We start from the raw sequence: 19,904 nt of genomic DNA, 5'->3' as shown, positions 1-19,904 counted from the left end.
GGGCCCTGATTGGCTTAATATGACCAGAGATAGGCCCTGATTGGCTTAATATGGCCACCATTTGTCTCTGATTGGGTTTAGGTGATTGGGTTCTTATGGAGATTACATTGTCTGTTTCTCAGACTTCCTTTAGGCTCTATTGAAGTTCTCTGAATTTGTCCCATCCCCCCACCCTTAGAAATATTCTGAACTCTGCTAGAGGATTGAGTGGTTCTGTATGTTGAGGGGTTTGTGTGAGAGCCTGTTGTGTGCATAGTTTCTCAGAGCCTCCTCAGCCTGCTTCTGTGGGACCCGCAGCAGTCAAACACCCAGTGGCCCACCACCAAGAATGTCTGGAATTCACGTGCAGGCAGGAATCAAGCATCCTGTGCATTTCCCTCCCAGTCAGTCAATCATTCCTTTGTCCTGCCTATCGTGGGAGCCTTTCTCCAAGGCTAGAGCTGCTCTCAAGCTGCTAACGTAGCATAATCATGCCTTGAGGTTAAGCAGGGAAGGTGGCTGAGCTGTTACAACCAGTGTTAGTTTAGCATTTAGCTTAGCGTGCCCTTGGGCTGACTAGACGCATTGGGTTCGGCAAAAGCATTGCATTTGCGTCCGTTAGCTTAGCATTAGCAATAGCATCCCTTTTTCGGCTTGGCACAGTGAGCATGGCAGGGACTCGGCCGGGACCAGAGTTAGCTAGCTTAGCAGTTAGCTTAGCTTAAGTGTGCCCTTCAGTGAAGCAGGTCAAGGGTCATGGCTGTGTAGACTAGCATTAGCTGAGTGATATGACATCTGCTCAGTGAGGCAACTTGACCTCCTATTTTACAAGTTGTAATCCAACCCTGAAGATTTCTTAATGCCAAATGGCTTTGACATACATACTGAGGGTTTGTTTATCGGAATATAAAACGTTTCATTGAACCCAGTTTTGTTCTAGGAAGTTAGATAAAATGAAGACAATAACATGTGAGCAACAAGTGGTTTAAGGGGTGTTTTTTTTTTTTTTTTTTTTACCAAGTAAGTTAGTCATTTTCCAAACAAGTGGTTTTCATCTAAAACCCTGAAAAGACGTCGGTGTGAATGAGACGTATATCCCCTAAACACCCTCCAGGCCTGTGTGTCATTATTAAGAAGCAGCAGACTGGTAGGTTTGCAGATGGTCGCTGCTCTTGATGTGCAGGTGTACATTTCCTGGAATGTTATAAGGAGAGAGGAGGGGGCTGAGACGGGGAAGATTGGGGGGGCTGAGACAGGGGAGGGGGCTGAGACTGGGGAAGATGGGGGGGTGAGACATGGGGGGCTGAGACGGGGAGAAAGGGAAAAATGTGTGGGGGGCTGAGGCAGGGGGAGATGGAGGGGGCTGAGACAGGGGGAGGAAGGGAAAGATAGAGGGGAGAGAACGTCATTCCACCACCACACATGCTTCCTGCTGTAGCTCTGATCACTCCACCACAGTCCTCCTCCCATGACACACATACTCACGTTGACCCAATTACCCAGCTATAGCAACACACACAGACACACACACACACACACAGCGCTCCTCTTGGCTCGCCGCTTCCACTCCAAGGTTCACAAGGCTTTTAAAACGGCAGGGAAAATGACTTGAGTCGTGTGTATTCGCCTTTTATAAGCAGAGCAACAGCTCTAAAAGAAACCATTCTACATGTCTAACACACATCTCCTGGGGATTAAAGCTGTGTGTATAAAGACATGCCTAACACATCTCCTGGGGATTAAAGCTGTGTGTATGTGTGTGTGTATATATAAAGCCAGTCAGTGTGTGTGTGTGTATAGCTAGCTAGCTTCGTGTGGTTCTCTGAGGAAACCTAGCCACTAATCCTCTGTCACCAGGTTCTCTGAGACAACCCTATAGTACTCTACAACTGCTGCCTTCCTCTTATTTTCCTCCTCCCTTCCTCTTCATCCTCCCTCTCCCCACTCCCTCTTCATCCTTCCTCTTCCCTTCCTCTACACTCCCTCTTCATCTTCCCTCTCTTCCCTTCCTCTCCCCACTCCCTCTTCATCCTCCCTCTCCCTTCCTCTCCCCACTCCCTCTTCATCCTTCCTCTCTTCCCTTCCTCTACACTCCCTCTTCATCCTCCCTCTCCCTTCCTCTCCCCACTCCCCCCCCCTTCCTTCCACTGAGGTGTTAGCCACCCATCTGAGACAGAAATATATGATGTATTTTTTTTTCTAAACCACATTACTTTAGCTTCATTTGTGCAAAAATGTAAACTATTCTACCCAGAAAAAGGCTTTACATAGAGAACCACAGCATGCATGGCTGTTCTTCCTGTCATGAATGGAAGACCCACTAGTCTGTCAGCGAGAACAGAACAGTGCTCAGTGAGTGGAAACAGGTTCTTCTCTCTGTCACACACTGGGCTAGATAACACGGCCTCTCTGACTGTTGCAAACCTGTGGCTTTGGTCTGGTCTGGAGAAATGAGTGTGTGCGTGCGTGCGTGCGTGCGTGCGTGTGAATTCTCCTGAAATGAGTTAGACAATTAGTTAGAATGTTCACTTGTTGTAATCTGCTGTGGATTCTCAGAACCTCTTTCATTCTAGACTTCTTATGCAACATTACAGGCAGTCTACCATGCTGGTTGTTGCCAAAGCTCTGACTACAGTCGTCTTGACTGCTGGGAACAGCTTGGAGTTTCCTCATTTGTGATTGTCATGAAATCAGTCAATACACTTTCTGTTGACTGGCAGACTGTTCTGGCTGGCTGGTTTTCTGACTGCTCCTTCAGTTGCTTAAAAGCTGCTGATGCAAGAGAGACATCTACCCATTTCTAAATATACCCACCCAGCCAACCGGGCCCTGGTGTTGCTTAGAATATCCACCAGGTTTTGTTGAGTAGATCATTTCTCCTGTCTCTACATCTAGATCATTCTGTTATTCAACCTAGATCATTTATCCTGTCTCTACATCTAGATCATTCTGTCATTCAACCTAGATCATTTCTCCTGTCTCTACATCTAGATCATTCTGTCATTCAACCTAGATCATTTATCCTGTCTCTACATCTAGATCATTCTGTCATTCAACCTAGATCATTTCTCCTGTCTCTACATCTAGATCATTCTGTCATTCAACCTAGATCATTTCTCCTGTCTCTACATCTAGATCATTCTGTCATTCAACCTAGATCATTTATCCTGTCTCTACATCTAGATCATTCTGTCATTCAACCTAGATCATTTCTCCTGTCTCTACATCTAGATCATTCTGTCATTCAACCTAGATCATTTCTCCTGTCTCTACATCTAGATCATTCTGTTATTCAACCTAGATCATTTATCCTGTCTCTACATCTAGATCATTCTGTCATTCAACCTAGATCATTTATCCTGTCTCTACATCTAGATCATTCTGTCATTCAACCTAGATCATTTATCCTGTCTCTACATCTAGATCATTCTGTCATTCAACCTAGATCATTTCTCCTGTCTCTACATCTAGATCATTCTGTCATTCAACCTAGATCATTTCTCCTGTCTCTACATCTAGATCATTCTGTCATTCAACCTAGATCATTTCTCCTGTCTCCATCTGATCATTCTGTCATTCTAGATCATTCTTCTGTCCTGTCATCTCAACCTAGATCATTTCTCCTGTCTCTACATCTAGATCATTCTGTCATTCAACCTAGATCACTTCTTCTACATCTAGATCATTCTGTCATTCAACTGTCTTTCTCCTGTCTACATCTAGATCATTCTGTCATTCAACCTAGATCATTTCTCCTGTCTCTACATCTAGATCATTCTGTCATTCAACCTAGATCATTTATCCTGTCTCTACATCTAGATCATTCTGTCATTCAACCTAGATCATTTATCCTGTCTCTACATCTAGATCATTCTGTCTTCAACTAGATCATTTATCCTGTCTTCTACATAGATCATTTCTCCTGTCTCTAGATCATTCTGTCATTCAACCTAGATCATTTATCCTGTCTCTACATCTAGATCCTGTCATTCAACCTAGATCATTTATCCTGTCTCTACATCTAGATCATTCTGTCATTCAACCTAGATCATTTCTCCTGTCTCTGTCTTCAACCTAGATCATTTATCCTGTCTCTACACCTAGATCATTCTGTCATTCAACCTAGATAGATCATTTCTCCTGTCTCTACATCTAGATCATTCTGTCATTCAACCTAGATCATTTCTCCCCGAGCCTCTCTACCTCTGAGTCTCTACATCTAGAGATCATTCTGTCATTCAACCTAGATCATTTCTCCTGTCTCTAATCTAGATCATTCTGTCATTCAACCTAGATCATTTATCCTGTCTTCTAGATCATCTAGATCATTCTGTCATTCAACCTAGATCATTTATCTGATCATTCTGTCATTCAACCTAGATCATTTCTCCTGTCTCTACATCTAGATCATTCTGTCATTCAACCTAGATCATTTCTCCTGTCTCTACATCTAGATCATTCTGTCATTCAACCTAGATCATTTATCCTGTCTCTACATCTAGATCATTCTGTCATTCAACCTAGATCATTTCTCCTGTCTCTACATCTAGATCATTCTGTCATTCAACCTAGATCATTTATCCTGTCTCTACATCTAGATCATTCTGTCATTCAACCTAGATCATTTATCCTGTCTCTACATCTAGATCATTCTGTCATTCAACCTAGATCATTTATCCTGTCTCTACATCTAGATCATTCTGTCATTCAACCTAGATCATTTATCCTGTCTCTACATCTAGATCATTCTGTCATTCAACCTAGATCATTTATCCTGTCTCTACATCTAGATCATTCTGTCATTCAACCTAGATCATTTCTCCTGTCTCTACATCTAGATCATTCTGTCATTCAACCTAGATCATTTCCAGTTGGTGCACATGTCTCTTGGCCCGCTAGCTGAGCCTTGTCTCTTGGCCCGCTAGCTGAGCCTTGTCTCTTGATCCGCTAGCTGAGCCTTGTTGTCCCTTGGTCCGCTAGCTGAGCCTTGTTGTCTATTGGTCCGCTAGCTGAGCCTTGTTGTCCCTTGGCCGCTAGCTGAGCCTTGTTGTCCCTTGGCCCGCTAGCTGAGCCTTGTTGTCCCTTGGCCCGCTAGCTGAGCCTTGTTGTCCCTTGGCCCGCTAGCTGAGCCTTGTTGTCCCTTGGCCCGCTAGCTGAGCCTTGTTGTCCCTTGGCCCGCTAGCTGAGCCTTGTTGTCCCTTGGCCCGCTAGCTGAGCCTTGTTGTCCCTTGGCCCGCTAGCTGAGCCTTGTTGTCCCTTGGCCCGCTAGCTGAGCCTTGTTGTCCCTTGGCCCGCTAGCTGAGCCTTGTTGTCCCTTGGCCCATTAGCTGAGCCTTGTTGGCCCGCCAGCTGAGCCTTGTTGGCCCGCCAGCTGAGCCTTGTTGGCCCGCCAGCTGAGCCTTGTTGGCCCGCCAGCTGAGCCTTGTTGGCCCGCCAGCTGAGCCTTGTTGGCCCGCCAGCTGAGCCTTGTTGGCCCGCCAGCTGAGCCTTGTTGGCCCGCTAGCTGAGCTTTGTTATGAGCTGAAGACATTAGACTGCTTAGTATGGGACTATCCTACCTGAGCTAATTCATTGATTTATTGGTATGTCCATAATAAAGGAGGCCATGGTTACAGACTGGTGTTCATTACATTTAGAAGGTCAGCACAACCTGTGTGCTTGTCAAAATTGTATAATGATATTCTGACTGACACACAGGGTGTGTGTGTGTGAGCCTTTCTAGCGACAGAGACCGAAACAGCCAGCTCACCACTCTGACGTAGCAGGGAACCAAACGGAAGCAAATGGAACACAACGGGGAGGGGCCTACCTGAATTTGTCCAATAGAAACTTGTTTTCGTTGCAAAATGTTTTCCAGTTGGATTAAATGGTTTCAGTTGTGAAATGTTTTTCGACTAATGATTTCTCCCCAGGTCAGAGGGTGTTGTTTTACCACTGTAGCACACACACACACACACACACACACACACACACACACACACACAGCATGGGACCTTGTGGGGATCTATAATTGATTTCCATTCAAAATCCTATTTTCCCTAACGGCTAACCCTTAAGCTTAAAATAGCCTTTGTCCTTGTGGGTGTGATCTTGTTTTACTGTCCTTGTGGGGACTTTTGAGGATGGAAGAACACACTGGTTTGGTGGGTCCCTTTTGTGTTGCAGGGCCTGAGGGCAGACTGGCAGGCAGCGTATTGTTGCTGACTCTACTGTCCCGGAAGTACAGATTGGTGTGTGTGTGTGTGAGGCAGGGGGATTATCCTGCTTTCTGTGGCTGCTGACTGGGCCTGTGTATGTCTCCTCGCTCTTTCTCTCACTTTTTGTGCGGCAAAGGGGCGCGAGGCTGTAGGGGCCCAGGCGCGAGGCTGTAGGGGCCCAGGCGCGAGGCTGTAGGGGCCCAGGCGCGAGGCTGTAGGGGCCCAGGCGCGAGGCTGTAGGGGCGAGGAGTGGGTGGGTGGGAGGGATTGAGCTCTGGGACAAACCTACGTGTATCTCCTGTCGTTACTGAGGATACTGCAGGCAGGTCTAATGTGACCGGGCCCGAGCAGAGCTCTAGTAGCTTTGATCTACCAGGGTGGGTGACTGGCCGCTGGGTAACACAAATAAACAGCGACGGCGGCTGTCTCCCAAATGGCAGCCTATTCCCTTTACAGTGCACTACTGTTGACCAGGGTCCATGTAGGGAACAGGGAGCTGTAGGGCTTTACAGTGCACTACTGTTGACCAGGGTCCATTTAGGGAATAGGGAGCTGTAGGGCTTTACAGTGCACTACTGTTGACCAGGGTCCATTTAGGGAACAGGGAGCTGTAGGGCTTTACAGTGCACTACTGTTGACCAGGGTCCATTTAGGGAATAGGGAGCTGTAGGGCTTTACAGTGCACTACTGTTGACCAGGGTCTATGTAGGGAATAGGGAGCTGTAGGGCTTTACAGTGCACTACTGTTGACCAGGGTCTATGTAGGGAATAGGGAGCTGTAGGGCTTTACAGTGCACTACTGTTGACCAGGGTCTATGTAGGGAATAGGGAGCTGTAGGGCTTTACAGTGCACTACTGTTGACCAGGGTCTATGTAGGGAATAGGGAGCTGTAGGGCTTTACAGTGCACTACTGTTGACCAGGGTCCATTTAGGGAATAGGGAGCTGTAGGGCTTTACAGTGCACTACTGTTGACCAGGGTCCATTTAGGGAATAGGGAGCTGTAGGGCTTTACAGTGCACTACTGTTGACCAGGGTCTATGTAGGGAATAGGGAGCTGTAGGGCTTTACAGTGCACTACTGTTGACCAGGGTCTATGTAGGGAATAGTGAGCCGTAGGGCTTTACAGTGCACTACTGTTGACCAGGGTCCATTGTAGGGCTTTACAGTGCACTACTGTTGACCAGGGTCTATGTAGGGAATAGTGAGCCGTAGGGCTTTACAGTGCACTACTGTTGACCAGGGTCTTTTATAGGTAATACAGTGCACTACTGTTGGCCAGGATCCATTGTAGGGCTTTAATACCAGGGTCCATTAGGGCTTTACAGTGCACTACTGTTGACCAGGGTCCATTATAGGGCTTTACAGTGCACTACTGTTGACCAGGGTCCATTATAGGGCTTTACAGTGCACTACTGTTGACCAGGGTCCATTATAGGGCTTTACAGTGCACTACTGTTGACCAGGGTCCATTATAGGGCTTTACAGTGCACTACTGTTGACCAGGGTCCATTATTTACAGTGCACTACTGTTGACCAGGGTCCATTATAGGGCTTTACTACTGTTGACCAGGGTCCATTGTAGGGCTTTACAGTGCACTACTGTTGACCAGGGTCCATTATAGGGCTTTACAGTGCACTACTGTTGACCAGGGTCCATTGTAGGGCTTTACAGTGCACTACTGTTGACCAGGGTCCATTATAGGGCTTTACAGTGCACTACTGTTGACCAGGGTCCATTATAGGGCTTTACAGTGCACTACTGTTGACCAGGGTCCATTATAGGGCTTTACAGTGCACTACTGTTGACCAGGGTCCATTGTAGGGCTTTACACTGCACTACTGTTGACCAGGGTCCATTATAGGGCTTTACAGTGCACTACTGTTGACCAGGGTCCATTATAGGGCTTTACAGTGCACTACTGTTGACCAAGGTCCATTATAGGGCTTTACAGTGCACTACTGTTGACCAGGGTCCATTATAGGGCTTTACAGTGCACTACTGTTGACCAGGGTCCATTATAGGGCTTTACAGTGCACTACTGTTGACCAGGGTCCATTATAGGGCTTTACAGTGCACTACTGTTGACCAGGGTCCATTATAGGGCTTTACAGTGCACTACTGTTGACCAGGGTCCATTATAGGGCTTTACAGTGCACTACTGTTGACCAGGGTCCATTATAGGGCTTTACAGTGCACTACTGTTGACCAGGGTCCATTATAGGGCTTTACAGTGCACTACTGTTGACCAGGGTCCATTATTGGGCTTTACAGTGCACTACTGTTGACCAGGGTCCATTATAGGGCTTTACAGTGCACTACTGTTGACCAGGGTCCATTATAGGGCTTTACAGTGCACTACTGTTGACCAGGGTCCATTATAGGGCTTTACAGTGCACTACTGTTGACCAGGGTCCATTATTGGGCTTTACAGTGCACTACTGTTGACCAGGGTCCATTATAGGGCTTTACAGTGCACTACTGTTGACCAGGGTCCATTATAGGGCTTGACAGTGCACTACTGTTGACCAGGGTCCATTATTGGGCTTTACAGTGCACTACTGTTGACCAGGGTCCATTATAGGGCTTTACAGTGCACTACTGTTGACCAGGGTCCATTATAGGGCTTTACAGTGCACTACTGTTGACCAGGGTCCATTATAGGGCTTTACAGTGCACTACTGTTGACCAGGGTCCATTATTGGGCTTTACAGTGCACTACTGTTGACCAGGGTCCATTATAGGGCTTTACAGTGCACTACTGTTGACCAGGGTCCATTATAGGGCTTTACAGTGCACTACTGTTGACCAGGGTCCATTATTGGGCTTTACAGTGCACTACTGTTGACCAGGGTCCATTATAGGGCTTTACAGTGCACTACTGTTGACCAGGGTCCATTATTGGGCTTTACAGTGCACTACTGTTGACCAGGGTCCATTATAGGGCTTTACAGTGCACTACTGTTGACCAGGGTCCATTATAGGGCTTTACAGTGCACTACTGTTGACCAGGGTCCATTATAGGGCTTTACAGTGCACTACTGTTGACCAGGGTCCATTATAGGGCTTTACAGTGCACTACTGTTGACCAGGGTCCATTATAGGGCTTTACAGTGCACTACTGTTGACCAGGGTCCATTATAGGGCTTTACAGTGCACTACTGTTGACCAGGGTCCATTATTGGGCTTTACAGTGCACTACTGTTGACCAGGGTCCATTATAGGGCTTTACAGTGCACTACTGTTGACCAGGGTCCATTATAGGGCTTTACAGTGCACTACTGTTGACCAGGGTCCATTGTAGGGAGCGGTAGGGGAAGCTTCCAGAAGCAGATTGTTCTGTTGATACAGCTTTGATGAGTCTCTGCTTCTCAACCATTAAGAGGTCATTAGCTGAATGTAGTTAACAGGATCAATGGTGCTTTTGAAGTCTATACAGACCTGGAGAGAGAGAGAGAGAGACACACACACACACACAGCAGTACAGTAGGATGACATCTGTTTCATTCATATAATTAAACTAGTAACTTATGGGTCTGTGGTTTAGGTGTATCTCATAAGAGCTGATAAACCAGTTTCAGTCACATTCTGTTTATTAATTCTGAACACACACAGAGTGAGAAAGAGGGGTTGAGTCATTCTGAACGGGGAGAGGGGTTGAGTCATTCTGAACGGGGAGAGGGGTTGAGTCATTCTGGAGAGAGGGGTTGAGTCATTCTGAACAGGGAGAGGGGTTGAGTCATTCTGAACAGGGAGAGGGGTTGAGTCATTCTGAACAGGGAGAGGGGTTGAGTCATTCTGAACAGGGAGAGGGGTTGAGTCATTCTGAACAGGGAGAGGGGTTGAGTCATTCTGGAGAGAGAGGGAGGGGTCCTATGAATTCAGCTTTATCAGGCTCTTGCTCCCGTTCAACTCTTAGTGTGCACTTCTCACTAAAGAAGTGTTAACTCACCCTCCCCTCTTCCTCTCTGCGTCCTTCTCCAGGGTCATCTTTCTGAGGGCTTGGTGACTAAATGGTACCGGTCTCCTCGCCTGCTGCTCTCTCCTAACAACTACACCAAGGCCATTGACATGTGGGCTGCCGGATGCATCTTCACCGAGATGCTCACCGGGAAAACGCTCTTCGCAGGTCAGTCAAGCACAGACTCACACGGGTTACCGGTGAGGCAGGTTCACTGTGCCACTGAACTACGTGGCAGAAATGTAGGCCACAGGCTTCATGGCACGTGGGTTCTGGCAGAGCTCACACTCTCTGACATGGTGTGACTGATATGGGGCAGACAGTTTTAAGTGGTGCCACGGGGGGGTTTGGATATGGAGCTGCTTGTCTATATCAGTGTTAACTCTGGGGGGGGTAACCTTGAAAGTTAGCTTGCTAACTGAGGTAACCAGGAGAGTTGGCTAGCTAAACTGAGGAAACTTGGAGAGTTGGCTAGCTAAACTGAGGTAACCTTGAAAGTTAGCTTGCTAACTGAGGTAACCTGGAGAGTTGGCTAGCTAGCCTGAGGTAACCTTGAAAGTTAGCTTGCTAACTGAGGTAACCTGGAGAGTTGGCTAGCTAAACCGAGGTAACCTGGAGAGTTGGCTAGCTAAACTGAGGTAACCTGGAGAGTTGGGTAGCTAACCTGGGGAGTTGGCTAGCTAAACTGAGGTAACCTGGAGAGTTGGCTAGCTAAACTGAGGTAACCTGGAGAGTTGGCTAGCTAAACTGAGGTAACCTGGAGAGTTGGCTAGCTAAACTGAGGTAACCTGGAGAGTTGGCTAGCTAGCCTGAGGTAACTTGCTAACTGAGGTAACCTGGAGTTGGCTAGCTAAACCGAGGTAACCTGGAGAGTGGGGGAGTTGGCTAGCTAAACTGAGGTAACCTGGAGAGTTGGCTAGCTAAACTGAGGTAACCTGGAGAGTTGGCTAGCTAAACTGAGGTAACCTGGAGAGTTGGCTAGCTAAACTGAGGTAACCTGGAGAGTTGGCTAGCTAAACTGAGGTAACCTGGAGAGTTGGCTAGCTAAACTGAGGTAACCTGGAGAGTTGGCTAGCTAAACTGAGGTAACCTGGAGAGTTGGCTAGCTAAACTGAGGTAACCTGGAGAGTTGGCTAGCTAAACTGAGGTAACCTGGAGAGTTGGCTAGCTAAACTGAGGTAACCTGGAGAGTTGGCTAGCTAAACTGACTGAATCTTATGCTTAGTGACCAGACAGAGAAGCATCAGGTCCTGTTTTTAGAGTCTTTGATATCACTCACTCAAACCGAGGATCAAACCCCCCCCCCCCCTTCAACCTTTCAATCTCAGGATGGACTAACCACAAGGCCACTGAGTTGGTGGTCTGACAGTTGGGTGTAAACGAACCCAGTGTCCTCCTGTGTTTTTAACCCTGTGTTGAACCGGTGTTCTTGCAGGAGCCCATGAACTGGAGCAGATGCAGCTGATCCTGGAGTCCATCCCTGTGCTGAGAGAAGAGGACAGGCAGGAGTTACACAGTGTTATCCCCGTCTTCATACACGGTGACATGTCCCAGCCGCACAACCCACTGGCCAAGCTACTGCCCGACGTCAGCCCACAGGGTGAGTCTAGACTCGCACTCGTGTAGACACATACACGGTGACATGTCCCAGCCGCACAACCCACTGGCCAAGCTACTGCCCGACGTCAGCCCACAGGGTGAGTCTAGACTCGCACTCGTGTAGACACATACACGGTGACATGTCCCAGCCGCACAACCCACTGGCCAAGCTACTGCCCGACGTCAGCCCACAGGGTGAGTCTAGACTCGCACTCGTGTAGACACATACACGGTGACATGTCCCAGCCGCACAACCCACTGGCCAAGCTACTGGCCAACCCACTGGCCAAGCTACTGGCCAACCCACTGGCCAAGCTACTGGCCAACCCACTGGCCAACCCACTGGCCAAGCTACTGCCCGACGTCAGCCCACAGGGTGAGTCTAGACTCGCACTCGTGTAGACACATACACGGTGACATGTCCCAGCCACACAACCCACTGGCCAACCCACTGGCCAAGCTACTGGCCAACCCACTGGCCAAGCTACTGCCCGACGTCAGCCCACAGGGTGAGTCTAGACTCGCACTCGTGTAGACACATACACGGTGACATGTCCCAGCCACACAACCCACTGGCCAACCCACTGGCCAAGCTACTGGCCAACCCACTGGCCAAGCTACTGGCCAACCCACTGGCCAAGCCACTGGCCAAGCTACTGGCCAACCCACTGACCAAGCTACTGGCCAACCCACTGGCCAAGCTACTGGCCAACCCACTGGCCAACCCACTGGCCAAGCTACTGGCCAACCCACTGGCCAAGCTACTGGCCAACCCACTGGCCAAGCTACTGGCCAACCCACTGGCCAAGCTACTGGCCAACCCACTGGCCAAGCTACTGGCCAACCCACTGGCCAAGCTACTGCCCGACGTCAGCCCACAGGGTGAGTCTAGACTCGCACTCGTGTAGACACATACACGGTGACATGTCCCAGCCACACAACCCACTGGCCAAGCTACTGCCCGACGTCAGCCCACAGGGTGAGTCTAGACTCGCACTCGTGTAGACACATACACGGTGACATGTCCCAGCCACACAACCCACTGGCCAACCCACTGGCCAAGCTACTGGCCAAGCTACTGGCCAACCCACTGGCCAACCCACTGGCCAACCCACTGGCCAAGCTACTGCCCGACGTCAGCCCACAGGGTGAGTCTAGACTCGCACTCGTGTAGACACATACACGGTGACATGTCCCAGCCACACAACCCACTGGCCAACCCACTGGCCAAGCTACTGGCCAACCCACTGGCCAATCTACTGGCCAAGCTACTGGCCAAGCTACTGGCCAACCCACTGGCCAAGCTACTGGCCAACCCACTGGCCAACCCACTGGCCAAGCTACTGGCCAACCCACTGGCCAAGCTACTGCCCGACGTCAGCCCACAGGGTGAGTCTAGACTCGCACTCGTGTAGACACATACACGGTGACATGTCCCAGCCACACAACCCACTGGCCAAGCTACTGCCCGACGTCAGCCCACAGGGTGAGTCTAGACTCGCACTCGTGTAGACACATACACAGTGACATGTCCCAGCCACACAACCCACTGGCCAACCCACTGGCCAAGCTACTGGCCAAGCTACTGGCCAACCCACTGGCCAACCCACTGGCCAAGCTACTGGCCAACCCACTGGCCAACCCACTGGCCAAGCTACTGCCCGACGTCAGCCCACAGGGTGAGTCTAGACTCGCACTCGTGTAGACACATACACGGTGACATGTCCCAGCCACACAACCCACTGGCCAACCCACTGGCCAAGCTACTGGCCAACCCACTGGCCAATCTACTGGCCAACCCACTGGCCAAGCTACTGGCCAAGCTACTGGCCAACCCACTGACCAAGCTACTGGCCAACCCACTGGCCAAGCTACTGGCCAACCCACTGGCCAACCCACTGGCCAAGCTACTGGCCAACCCACTGGCCAAGCTACTGGCCAACCCACTGGCCAAGCTACTGGCCAACCCACTGGCCAAGCTACTGGCCAACCCACTGGCCAAGCTACTGGCCAACCCACTGGCCAAGCTACTGCCCGACGTCAGCCCACAGGGTGAGTCTAGACTCGCACTCGTGTAGACACATACACGGTGACATGTCCCAGCCACACAACCCACTGGCCAACCCACTGGCCAAGCTACTGGCCAAGCTACTGGCCAAGCTACCAACCCACTGGCCAACCCACTGGCCAACCCACTGGCCAACCCACTGGCCAAGCTACTGGCCAAGCTACTGCCCGACGTCAGCCCACAGCGTGAGTCTAGACACACAGTCACACTCGTGACGTACACACACACGCCCACTGGACTAACTGATGCCTGACATACCACCAGATGAACCCACACAAACTAACACACTCCTATTCTATACCATATTGGCCCGTACATGCCACACTGCACCATGGTAAATGCTCCTCTTCCCTTCCAGCCCTGGATTTCCTGCAAAAGATCCTGACCTTTAACCCCATGGACCGTCTGACAGCAGAAGAAGCCCTAGCCCACCCTTACATGTCTGACTACTCCTTCCCCCTGGACGAACCCGTCTCGCTGCACCCCTTCCACATAGAGGATGAGGTGGATGATATCTTACTGATGGACCAGGGTCACAGCCACACCTGGGACAGGTACATGGAGATGCACTGTAGTCTACATACACACACTGGGGTACATGGAGACGTACTGTAGTCTACATACACACACTGGGTTCCATGGAGATGCACTGTAGTCTACATACACACACTGGGGTACATGGAGACGTACTGTAGTCTACATACACACACTGGGGTACATGGAGACGTACTGTAGTCTACATACACACACTGGGTTCCATGGAGACGTACTGTAGTCTACATACACACACTGGGTTACATGGAGACGTACTGTAGTCTACATACACACACTGGGTTCCATGGAGACGTACTGTAGTCTACATACACACACTGGGTTCCATGGAGATGCACTGTAGTCTACATACACACACTGGGGTACATGGAGACGTACTGTAGTCTACATACACACACTGGGGTACATGGAGACGTACTGTAGTCTACATACACACACTGGGTTCCATGGAGACGTACTGTAGTCTACATACACACACTGGGTTACATGGAGACGTACTGTAGTCTACATACACACACTGGGTTCCATGGAGACGTACTGTAGTCTACATACACACACTGGGTTCCATGGAGACGTACTGTAGTCTACATACACACACTGGGTTCCATGGAGATGTACTGTAGTCTACATACACACACTGGGTTCCATGGAGACGTACTGTAGTCTACATACACACACTGGGTTCCATGGAGATGCACATGGGGTACATGGAGACGTACTGTAGTCTACATACACACACTGGGGTACATGGAGACGTACTGTAGTCTACATACACACACTGGGTTCCATGGAGACGTACTGTAGTCTACATACACACACTGGGTTACATGGAGACGTACTGTAGTCTACATACACACACTGGGTTCCATGGAGACGTACTGTAGTCTACATACACACACTGGGTTCCATGGAGACGTACTGTAGTCTACATACACACACTGGGTTCCATGGAGACGTACTGTAGTCTACATACACACACTGGGTTCCATGGAGATGTACTGTAGTCTACATACACACACTGGGTTACATGGAGACGTACTGTAGTCTACATACACACACTGGGTTCCATGGAGACGTACTGTAGTCTACATACACACACTGGGTTACATGGAGACGTACTGTCTACATACACACACTGTCTACATGGGTTCCATGGAGACGTACTGTAGTCTACATACACACACTGGGTTCCATGGAGACGTACTGTAGTCTACATACACACACTGGGTTCCATGGAGACGTACTGTAGTCTACATACACACACTGGGTTCCATGGAGATGTACTGTAGTCTACATACACACACTGGGTTCCATGGAGATGTACTGTAGTCTACATACACACACTGGGTTCCATAGCTAGTTAGTTATAGAAGAGGGTTTCTTTTACTGTGGAGGTCAGACTCAGGGGTTTGTGCTTTGGGTTGTCTTAACCCTTTTATCTCCCTCCACCCAGCAGGTACCGTGACAGCCAGCTTTCAGAAGGGGACTGGCACCTCCACACCCACAGCATTCTGGACACTGACGAGGTACAGGTGGACCCTCGGGCTCTGTCTGACCAAACTGACGAGGAGGAGGTTCAGGTACGGAGAGACACACACACACACACACACACACCTTAAGTCACCACCCTAACCCCTGCCCCTCCTACCCCTCCAGGTGGACCCTCGTAAGTATGCAGACGGAGACCGGGAGTTCCTGGACGGTCCTTCATACGGCTACTCCTCCCTCTTCACTCCCGAACGCTCGTGGCCCGACCCCGATGACGAACACTTTGACCTTCACCACGAGAACAAGTACTGTGACCTGGAGTGTTCCCACACCTGTAACTACAAGGTGGTGTCTCCGTCCTACCTGGATAACCTGATCTGGAGGGACAGCGAGGTCAACCACTACTACGAGCCCAAGCTCATTATAGATCTGTCCAACTGGAAGGAGCAGCAGAGTAAAGAGAAACAGGCTCAGGCTGCAGGCAGAGACAAGGAGCACAAGGCTCAGAAGAGCAAGTGTGAGAAGAACGGCCTGGTGAAGGCTCAGATGGTTCTACAGGTAGAGAAGGGCCCGGTGGAGAAGGACTCCCAGCAAGAGAAGAACCAGACCCAGACTACTCAACAGAATCAAGGCTTTGACTTTGACTCCTTCATCGCCGGCACCATCAAACTGAGCCTGCGAACTGAGCCCAGCGACGTGGGACTCCTGGGGGACGTGGGCCTCCTGAGCGAGGTGGGAGTGGGCCTCCTGAGCGAGGTGGGCCTCCTGAACGAGCTCAACTCGTCTGTGTACCAGCTGGAGGCTCCGCGGTCAGGCTCCATGTCCAAAACCATCAGCCAGGAGAAGGAGGAGAAGTGCCTGGTGAACTTTGCTCAGGTCAGCATCACCGTGGGGACCGCTGGGCCTGGGGCGCGTCCCGCACACCCCTGGGAGAGCTTCGGAGGAGGGGAGAGGGTGGAGGAGCAGAGAGGTGGGTGTCTGATGGACGGGGCGGGGCGCTGGGACGTTGGGAAAGAGGAGCAGCTCCAGAAGGACAGCTGCTACACCAGCTACCTGGACAGACTGTTCAGCAGGAAGGACGAGGGCAGCGGGGAGAGTGCTGCTAGCGCCGCCGACACCCCAGAACCTGAGCCCTCGGATGTGGGAGTGGAGAGGGAACGGGACGAGGCGGGCTTCCTGGCGCGGAGTGGAGAAATCATGTTTAACATGCAGCTGGACTCTCTGGCGCTGCCGGGATTCGATGCTACGACCGACGTGCCGCTCAAATCCATCCAGGCCTCCCTCGCTCCCTCCACGGTCAAATGCTCGCCTCAGATCGCCCACACAACCTACAGCAGCTTCTTCAAGCATCTGAATTAAAAAAACAAATGATCCAATACCATGTTCCTCACAGTGTAAGATCTCTAGGCTGGTTCTGTTCTGTTGTCCTTGTATTTGATTTCATTATGATAGTGATGTTATTTTACTTGAATCATTTCATACCAGATCGTATGGCTCCTTTTTTTAAATATAAACTTTTATTTGTATTATTTTTTTTATTTTTGTTGTTGTAGGAGTTAAAGGTAAAATAGACTGGGTTGAAAAGTTGCAGATCAAACATCAGAGTTATTACCTCCGGGGGTCACTGACCCTACCTGAGTTGATCTCCCCAATTATCCCTCAGCATCCACAAACTGGCAGCATTTACACTGCACACTGAGTACTGTAGTCTAGAAGGAGAGGAGAGAAGGAATGGGGAAGAGAGAAGGAAGGTGGAGAATGGATAGGGGGAGATATATGGAGGGATATGAGAAGTGGTGCGATTCTAAGCAGAACAGCCCTGTTGATTCTGCAGCCTTTTCCCCTGAGCTCATCACTGATCTAAGACCTGTGGCTGAATAAGTGAAAGGAAGGTTTGCACCCTATCACTTAAACCAATCAGACCCTCTCAGATCAGTCATGTGGTCAACACAGGAAGAGGTGTATAGAAATCACAGCTTTGTATCTGTGCCATTCTGGTGTCTGTGACAACATGGCCAGTGCCATTGAGGCTATCTCTATTTTAAAGTAGTATATTTTATTCTTCTTTTGATGTTTGAAGAGTGTAACGCTAATATTGGTGACTTTACCGCCACCTGCAGTCTTCGAGTCTTGAAACCAAATCGTGTTTTTCATTTATTGTGGCCACTAGATGGCGGTCATATAGCTTAAAGCCATTTACAAACTAGGCAAACCAATTTGAAGAAGACAAATGCTCTGCTGATCGCTCCCAACCCATAGGAATCCCCACCCAGTTCAATACTTTAAAATGGTGGAAGCCCTCAATGGAAATGTCCATGCAAAAACAGGTTATTTCCAAGTAATGATCTCTACATCTCTGTGGGAGGAAGGATAAATATCTTAACAGAGCCAATGTGAGAAGATGGGAGGGCATTGTGAACTAAAGGAGAGAGGTGTATTGTGGGAGACGTAGTCATACTGACATCACAATCGCTGTAGGTCTTTTCACTAGGGGGGGGGGACAGGCTTTTCTTAAAAAAAAAAAAAGAGGTTTTATTTGAAAATGTACTTTAATTATTTTTACCAAGTGTTTTAATTTATTTCTGTATAATTTCCCAAAAGAGGCTTCCTGAAACCCCCTCATTTCATACTGTAGTTTGTTTGACACATGATGCCAGCAGCGAACCATTACTCCTGGACCTTTTGTGAATGTGTTATCTACCTCAAGGTAACAGCAGCGAGAGACATTCGAAGCCGCACTAGTGCTTTACACACACACACACACACACACACCATCCTCATACACTACCATACCATCCTCATACACCACACACACACACTACCATCCTCATACACACACACACACACACAACACACACTACCATCCTCATACACCACACACACACACACTACCATCCTCATACACACACACACACACACACACACTACCATCCTCATACACCACACACACACACTACCATCCTCATACACACACACACACACACACACCATCCTCATACACACACACACACACACACTACCATCCTCATACACCACACACACACATCCTCATACACCACACACACACCATCCTCATACACACACACACACTACATCCTCACACACACACACACTACCATCCTCATACACCACACACACACACTACCATCCTCATACACCACACACACACACTCCATCCTCATACACCACACACACACACTACCATCCTCATACCACACCACACACTACCATCCTCATACACCACACACACACACTACCATCCTCATACACCACACACACACACACACACTACCATCCTCATACACCACACACACACACACTACCATCCTCATACACCACACACACACACTACCATCCTCATACACTACCATCCTCATACACACACACACACACTACCATCCTCATACACCACACACACACACTACCATCCTCATACACACACACACATACACACACACACACACACTACCATCCTCATACACCACACACACACACACACTACCATCCTCATACACCACACACACACACACTACCATCCTCATACACCACACACACACACACTACCATCCTCATACACCACACACACACACACTACCATCCTCATACACCACACACACACACTACCATCCTCATACACCACACACACACACTCCACACTACCATCCTCATACACCACACACACACTACCATCCTCATACACACACACACACTACCATCCTCACACCACACCCACACTCTCTCACTACACCTCATACACACACACACACTCTCTCACTACCATCCTCATACACCACACCACACACTCTCTCACTACCATCCTCATACACCACACCACTCTCTCACTACCATCCTCATACACCACACCACACACTCTCTCACTACCATCCTCATACACCACACCACACACTCTCTCACTACCATCCTCATACACCACACCACACACTCTCACTACCATCCTCACACCACCATCCTCACTACCATCCTCATACACCACACACTCACACACCTCATACACACTCTCTCACACTACCATCCTCATACACACACACACACACCACTC

The 19,904-nt window shown here is 49.3% G+C and overlaps 1 protein-coding gene across 1 annotated transcript in view; it reads left to right on the top strand.

Moving 5' to 3' along the window:
• The window catches only part of mapk6 (mitogen-activated protein kinase 6), a 28,115-nt gene extending 10,742 nt beyond the window's left edge, over positions 1-17,373 (top strand). Inside the window, exons 4-8 of the mRNA XM_065012396.1 lie at positions 10,161-10,305; positions 11,573-11,737; positions 14,163-14,358; positions 15,813-15,936; positions 16,013-17,373. Of these exons, the coding sequence (XP_064868468.1) occupies positions 10,161-10,305; positions 11,573-11,737; positions 14,163-14,358; positions 15,813-15,936; positions 16,013-17,203 (1,821 nt within the window). The 3' untranslated portion in view covers positions 17,204-17,373. The remainder of the gene's footprint in view (positions 1-10,160; positions 10,306-11,572; positions 11,738-14,162; positions 14,359-15,812; positions 15,937-16,012) is intronic.
• Positions 17,374-19,904: the final 2,531 nt, after the last annotated feature.

The sequence above is a fragment of the Oncorhynchus nerka genome, linkage group LG27 (assembly GCF_034236695.1).
Source record: "Oncorhynchus nerka isolate Pitt River linkage group LG27, Oner_Uvic_2.0, whole genome shotgun sequence".
Lineage (NCBI taxonomy): Eukaryota > Metazoa > Chordata > Actinopteri > Salmoniformes > Salmonidae > Oncorhynchus > Oncorhynchus nerka.
Note: the sequence above shows the minus strand (reverse complement) of the source record. Positions and strands in the feature narration are given on the sequence as shown.